General features: G+C 43.3%; 1 protein-coding gene across 3 annotated transcripts; it reads left to right on the forward strand.

Moving 5' to 3' along the window:
* Nucleotides 1–6: 6 nt before the first annotated feature.
* Nucleotides 7–6,415, forward strand: LOC121962657 (NLR family CARD domain-containing protein 3-like). 3 transcript variants are annotated; one of them, XM_042512893.1, is made up of 6 exons: nt 7–158; nt 1,038–2,838; nt 2,945–3,118; nt 4,368–4,541; nt 5,342–5,388; nt 5,499–6,415. In XM_042512893.1, exons 1-6 carry the CDS (start codon nt 122–124, stop codon nt 6,032–6,034), a joined length of 2,769 nt encoding a protein of 922 aa, XP_042368827.1. In that variant the 5' UTR covers nt 7–121; the 3' UTR covers nt 6,035–6,415. The 3 variants fall into 3 exon arrangements, with proteins under 3 accessions (XP_042368827.1, XP_042368824.1, XP_042368826.1); XM_042512890.1 differs by having other exon boundaries at nt 77–499; XM_042512892.1 differs by lacking the exon at nt 7–158 and adding an exon at nt 937–955.
* The last annotated feature ends 1,379 nt before the right edge of the window (nt 6,416–7,794 follow it).

Raw genomic sequence — 7,794 nt, forward strand, 5'->3', positions numbered from 1 at the left:
GATCCAGAAGGTCCTGAGGTCAGATTACCCAGAATGCTCTGAGAGTCGGAGGGAGGACGAGGAGCAGAGGAGGAGCAGCAGAGAGGCGTTTCTGAAGATCACCCTGAACTTCCTGAGGAGGATGAAGCAGGAGGAGCTGGCTGACTGTCTGCAGAGCAGTAAGAGGATTTCGGTTCATGTTCTGCGATCCGGACCTCCTGTTTCTGTTAACCCTTCCTGATCACACAATAGTGGGCGTTTCACCAAAACTATGAGCTTTTCCTTGTCCAGATCGGACATGTTTTCTCCTTGTGTGGGAGCTACGCAATATCGGGTTGAAAATTCAATATCAGAAGACAGCAAAAAGTTAAAGTTTTAATACTTTGGATGGTATTGTTGCCTATCGTTGCCAGTATTCTCTGCCTGCCTTGCCTAATTTTACCGTCCTGCTCTCATTCACTAAAGTGACATTCGGTTTGGCGTCTGCAGAATTCCATGTGAATGCGGTGTTACAGATCAGGTGAGGAAGCTCTGAGATGCTGCTTTGCATTGAAAGTGACGAGTTGAAAAGATTCAACATCTGATCAGGATCCCACTGGGTGCCCTCTTTTTGCTCAATAAGCAAAACTGATTTCTCTGATGACTCGTTAGCTGGATACAATCTGCTTAGAGTCTTGTTTCTTTTAGTCAGACTTTGGTCTTTTTGTGCAGCCGTGTCTTTGGTTGAGTCTTTCTCCAAATCAAACTTGACTGTCTATGAGTCCAAATAAACACATGAAATAAGTCAGGTTTGGTGGTTCAGAAAATCCTGCGTGCCTTCCTTTGGAGGTTTTTGGTGCATGTCCAACTGGTCTTGGATCCTGGGTTGGACCTAATACTCATTGGAGAGATCATTTGGCTTCGGGGGGCTTCCGGATCTCCTAGGGGGAGCTGGATGCTGTTGGTGGGAAAGGGGAGACAGAAAATGGATGCATGGGTGTGTTTCCTTGATTCGTTTTTCTTTGCATCTTTTCTTGTGTCTTTGGTTGGAGAAGTTTACTTCTTGCTTCTTCTTTCAGGATCTCCTGCCATGTGCCAGTTTAACCTCAAGACCAACTTGAAGAAGAGGTTCCAGTGTGTGTTTGAGGGGATCACTAAAGCAGGAAATCAAACTCTCCTGAATGAGATCTACACAGAGCTCTACATCACAGAGGGAGGGACTGCAGAGGTCAATGATGAACATGAGGTCAGACAGATTGAATCAGCATCCAGGAAACCAGACAGACCAGAAACAACCATCAGACAAGAAGACGTCTTTAAAGGCTCACCTGGACGAGACGAACCGATCAGAACAGTGATGACAAAGGGAGTGGCTGGCATCGGGAAAACGGTCCTAACACAGAAGTTCACTCTGGACTGGGCTGAAGACAAAGCCAACCGGGACATCCAGTTCACATTTCCATTCACGTTCAGAGAGCTGAATGTGCTGAAAGAGAAAAAGTACAGCTTGGTGGAGCTTGTTCATCACTTCTTCACTGAAACCAAAGAAGCAGGAATCTGCAGGTTTGAAGACTTCCAGGTCGTCTTCATCTTTGACGGTCTGGATGAGTGTCGACTTCCTCTGGACTTCCACAACAACGAGATCCTGACTGACGTCACAGAGTCCACCTCAGTGGATGTGCTGCTGACAAACCTCATCAGGGGGAAACTGCTTCCCTCCGCTCGCCTCTGGATAACCACACGACCTGCAGCAGCCAATCAGATCCCTCCTGAGTGCGTTGACATGGTGACAGAGGTCAGAGGGTTCACCGACCCACAGAAGGAGGAGTACTTCGGGAGGAGGTTCAGAGATGAGGAGCAGGCCGGCAGGATCATCTCCCACATCAAGACTTCCCGAAGCCTCCACATCATGTGCCACATCCCAGTCTTCTGCTGGATCACTGCTACAGTCCTGGAGGACGTGTTGGAGACCAGAGAGGGAGGACAGCTGCCCAAGACCCTGACTGAGATGTACATCCACTTCCTGGTGGTTCAGATTAAACTGAAGAACCTAAAGTATGACGGAGGAGCTGAGACAGATCCACACTGGAGTCCAGAGAGCAGGAAGATGATGGAGTCTCTGGGAAAACTGGCTTTTGAGCAGCTGCAGAAAGGAAACCTGATCTTCTACGAGTCCGACCTGACAGAGTGTGCCATCGATATCAGAGCAGCCTCAGTGTACTCAGGAGTGTTCACACAGGTCTTTAAAGAGGAGAGAGGACTGTACCAGGACAAGGTCTTCTGCTTCGTCCATCTGAGTGTTCAGGAGTTTCTGGCTGCTCTTCATGTCCATCTGACCTTCATCAACTCTGGAGTCAATCTGATAGAAGAACAACAAACTACATCCCAACAGTCTGAAACAAGAAAACACAAACCTGAACCAACACGTCTCTACCAGAGTGCTGTGGACAAGGCCTTACAGAGTCCAAATGGACACCTGGACTTGTTCCTCCGCTTCCTCCTGGGTCTTTCTCAAGAGACCAATCAAAGTCTCCTACGAGGTCTACTGACACAGATGGGACGTAGCTCACAGACCAATCAGGAAACGATCAAATACATCAAGACAAAGATTGAGGAGAACCCACGTCCAGAGCGATGCATCAACCTGTTCCACTGTCTGAATGAGCTGAATGATCGCTCTCTGGTGGAGGAGATCCAACAGTCCCTGAGTTCGGGACGACTATCCACAGATGAACTGTCTCCTGCTCAGTGGTCAGCTCTGGTCTTTATCTTACTGTCATCAGAAGAAGATCTGGACGTGTTTGACCTGAAGAAATACTCTGCTTCAGAGGAGGCTCTTCTGAGGCTGCTGCCAGTGGTCAAAGCCTCCAACAAAGCTCTGTACGTGTGCAGACATTTTGTTAATTTCAGAGTGCCTTAAATGTGCTACTGACTGATTCACGTAAAGAACTTTCTCCCTTTTTTCTCCTAATTGTCGTCTCTTCAGACTGAGTGGTTGTAACCTCTCAGAGAGAAGCTGTGCAGATCTGTCCTCAGTCCTCAGCTCCCAGTCCTCTAGTCTGAGACACCTGGACCTGAGTAACAACGACCTGCAGGATTCAGGAGTGAAACTTCTGTCTGCTGGACTGAGGAGTCCACACTGTACTCTGGAGACTCTCAGGTCAGATCAGTTTATTTTTTCTGCATTGTTTGAATTGGTTTCTCATCTTAAGGGGTCACTCTCCCTGTAACTGCAGTACCAAAAGTTAAAACGATACGCTGATGATACACTTTTATATTTAATCGAAACTGACTTTTGGTTCTACATTTCAAGCATTACTAGACTTGACTGAAGCCACATGCTGAACAATGAGTTATATAACTGCAATACAAAATGGTAAAATGATCCATCCAGCCCCCTTTTCCTCTTATCTGGGGTGGGGCTGCGGTGGCAGCAGATTAAAGCAAGTTGTGTAGACTCAGTCTTTTCCACTGGAAACTCCTCTGGAAATTCTTAGGTGTTCCCAAGCCAGATAAGATAATCCCTCCAACATGTTCTTGGTGTTCTCTGGGGTCTCCAACCATCCGGCGATGGGACACCATACCAGCACCAGCCCCCACAAGACTACATAGGGGGCACTGTTTTCCCCAAGCCTACAAAACACCCCACCCGGAGACTCTTAGAAGTCAGCATACTTTGAACTGCTGCTTGGTGCATCGGCACAAACAGCAGTCCGAGCCTTCATATCAGTGACATGTGGTCACATAGAGGCGACCCTCTTGTTCTCCGGTGAGAACTACAAGACAGCTGAGATGTCCGCCTCCTGCACCAAAGCATTCCCTGCCACGGAGGTGGCTTTCCACATCCCGAGAACCAGATGACAGTGCCAGAGATTAGCATGACTAGGGCCAAGTTTAGACAAGAACTACACTACTAAAAACAGAAAAGTCAGTTTTTACATTTAAAAAAAAATCTGCATTCATATGATTACATTCTAAGAACAATCCTTGTGTACACGGATCCACAAAAACAACCGAAAATTCTGTAGTATGCATGCCAGGCCAGTAGTTGATGTTGTACCTTTGTAATATCACACCATAGAAGAACAACACACACATGCATGAAGTGGCATCATCGTTCCCACAGGATCCACGCATTTCCAGTTTACACGGCAAGAGAAGGGGGTTTTCAAAAGATTACACTCTGGAACCCCATTTCAAAAGTTGGTGTTTGCAGGCCCCCCCAAAAAACACAGTTGTCGTGTGAACAAAAGGCCAAACCACACCAAAAGTTTAACGTGTCATGCAAGAACGATTGCCGTGTGAACGTCCAATAGGCGTACCAATAGGTAAAACAATATGTCGATGATGTGCTTTTATATTTGACTGAAACTTACTTGTCATTCCTTCACTGTTTTACATCGTGGCAGTCTGTCGGGCTGTCTGGTCTCAGAAGAAGGCTGTGCTGCTCTGGCCTCAGCTCTGAGCTCCAATCCCTTCCATCTGAGAGAGCTGGACCTGAGCTACAACCATCCAGGAGACTCAGGACTGAAGCGTCTGTCTGCTGGACTGGAGGATCCACACTGGAGACTGAACACTCTCAGGTATGCAGAGACATGTTGTGGACACATTATTGACCAATAACAAAGACAACTTTGTACTTTGTTACAATAACTAGCGATTATTTTGGTCACTCACATAACCAATGTACATACTTAAAGATTACGTACTTATTGAAACATTAAGCACCTCGTGAAAAAGTTACACATTTAAAAAAAAGTTACATATTCAAGAAAAAGTTACGTTCTACAAGAAAAGTCATGTACTCATCAAAGAGTTACACTTTGTTTTTTTGTGACAAAAAACATATGCAATTAACATAATTTAATGCAAACAATAAAAAGTTTGTACTTCAGGAAAATGTACGTACTTAACCAAAAGTTATGCTCCTACTTAAAAGTTAAGCACTTAATGAAAAGTTCTGTACTTCGTAAAAAGTTGCATACTTCATAGAAAGTTACATATCTAATGCAAAGTTATATACTTATCAAAACAAGTCGGATTTTTGTAATAATTCTTTCTTGACACAATTTCAGTACTTTGATAAATTATTCTGGTTAATTGACTTCCATAATCTTTGATCTTAGGTTGTACAAATTTTAGGGATATGAATAATTCAAAGACACTTCAGGAAGTGACATCACAATGAGCAAAACTAACAATAAAGATACTGGAGAAGCGTTTCTGCTGCAGAGTTCAAAGGCTTAAATGATTAATAAATGATTAAACGATTAATATTAAATGATAGTCAAAATAGTTGTCAATAAGTTTTCTGCCCAGAGGATGATCGATTGATTGACTAATTGTTGCAGCTCTTACAGTAACCCTTTATAATCTTTTTCAGGGTGGAGCCCGGTGGAGTCCAGTGGTTGGAACCAGGTTTGAGGAAGTGTAAGTGCTCACGATCCCCAAAAGGGTTATGTATTTTAGAATTTTTACTCGCAGTTTTGGATCTTTAAATTAAAAATAATCTAAACTCTGAACGTCGTCACCTACTTCAGATTCCTGCCAACTCACACTGGACCCAAACACGGCGCACAAATTCCTCAAGCTGTCTGAAAACAACCAGAAGGTGACCGATCTGAGAAAGGAGCACCCATACCGCCATCACCCGGACAGGTTCGACTACTGGCCTCAGGTGCTGTGTGAGAATGGTCTGACTGGTCGCTGTTACTGGGAGGTGGAGTGGTGGGGAAAGGTTTACGTCGCGGTGAGTTACAGGGGAATCGGAAGGAACGGGGACCGCGACAGCTCAAAGTTTGGAGGGAACGACCGGTCCTGGTGTCTGAGCTGCACTGATGGCGGATACAACGCCTGGCACAACAACAGCGGGACACTCATCCCTGTCCCTTCGTCCTCCAACAGAGTAGCAGTGTACCTGGACTGTCCTGCCGGGACTCTGTCCTTCTACAAAGTCTCCTCTGACACTCTGATCCACCTCCACACCTTCAAAACCACATTCACTGAACCTCTGTACCCTGGGTTTGGGTATGGGGTGAAGTTAAACTCCTTTGCATTTCTGCGCCCGCTGTCCTAGCTGGACATGTTGTGGTTCCGTTCTGTCCTGATTGATGGGACCAAGCTGGACCGGGGCGATTTGGATGTGAAGATAGTGTGATCTCGTCTTCAGAATTAGTCGTTCTCAGTCAACTTAAATGCCTCCACAACTTAAACTCTCAGAACTACCACAAGTTGAAGTTCACTTTACGAGGGTACACAGTCCGACGCTCCTCGCCACCGACGATTTCACCAAAGTTGGTGCTTTTCTTTTTGTTGCCTTGCCACTCGTAATAGTCCTGGCTGGAGGCATCGTGTTTTTGTGTTGTTAGACCATCCATGTGTTTGTCTGTGCCTTGAAGGAATTAATTTAAATTTGGCACAAACATCCACTTTGAGCCCATGATAAACTGATTTGATTGTTGTGATGTGATAACCCAAGAATACATTTTTCCTCAAATTTGGCACAAATGTCCACTTCAGCACAGTGATAAGCATTTGATGGTCAAAGGTCACTGTTACTTTATTTTTTTTAATCTCATTCTTATTAACACAAAATTCAAAATGGCCTCAATTTTTCCTCAGATTTTGCACAAATGCACAACAGTGAACTGATTATATTTTGGTGGACAAAGGTCACTTTGTCGGCAAGATAGGTCAAGAAATCTGAATGGAATTTCTTTACGTTTGGCACAAACATCTACTTTGACTCATGGAGAACAGATTCCGTTGTGGTGGTCATCGGTTAATGGTCAAGGTCCCTGTGACCTTGTGTGCATCTCATTCATGTGAACATGAAATCTGACGACGGCCTGGAGGGAATTTAATCAATTGTCTCATTTTTGTAGAGGCAGTATCTCACAAATGCTATGAGGGAATTTTTCAAATTGATCAGATTTTGGGGGCTATCGGTTTAAGGTCAAAGTCACCGTGGCCTTGTCTGTCTCACTCTCGCAAACATGATATCTCAAGAACACCTTTAGGGAATTTAATCAAATTTGGCACAAACATCCACGTTGAATCAAGAATAGATTGATTAGAATTTGGTGGTCAAAGGTCACCATGACCTTGTGTCTGTTTCATTCTCATGAATGCGTTATCTCATGAACACCTTTAGGGATTTCCCTCATGTAGTTCCAGTTTTTACATTCGTAATGTTTACATATGTAAGTGTGTTAATATGTAAATATCATAAAATATTGATTTCTTACTGTGTTTTTATGTGTGTTATATTTAAAGGTCCAGTGTGTAGAATTGAAATGGAATATAATCGAATGAATGTGTTTTCTTTCATGTATAATCAGATAAAAGTGTAAATCTGAAACACTGGACCTCTAAATATTCATAAATATTAAATATTAAATGAATAATCACTGTCTTTTGACAGTAGAAAAGTCTGTCACTCACATATAATGTTGTATAAAGACTTTAAATGTTTCAGTATTGTTGTGTTCTGCCTCCAGTGGAAGAAAAAAATACTTTACTTATTGAAGCCAGTTTAATGATCGTACTTTATTCCCCAAGAATGAATAATTGTTTTGATATTTATTCAATATTTTTATGAGTTTTGCTGGTACACATGAAAAAACATTACTTACTGTATGTTACTTTTAAGTATAGACTGAATAAAAAGTGACGTCAGTCAAAATCCGTCATGAATGTCTCTGCGTACTTTGGACATGGTCCTGAATATGTTAGATTTTTTTAAAAAACAGATTAAAACAAAGTTTGTTGACTGAACTGAATTTACTGAGTGTTATTTCTGTTATTTTATTCATAAATTTATGACTTATGTTTTTA

This window comes from Plectropomus leopardus, chromosome 24 (genome assembly GCF_008729295.1).
Source record: "Plectropomus leopardus isolate mb chromosome 24, YSFRI_Pleo_2.0, whole genome shotgun sequence".
In the NCBI taxonomy this organism is placed as follows: domain Eukaryota; kingdom Metazoa; phylum Chordata; class Actinopteri; order Perciformes; family Serranidae; genus Plectropomus; species Plectropomus leopardus.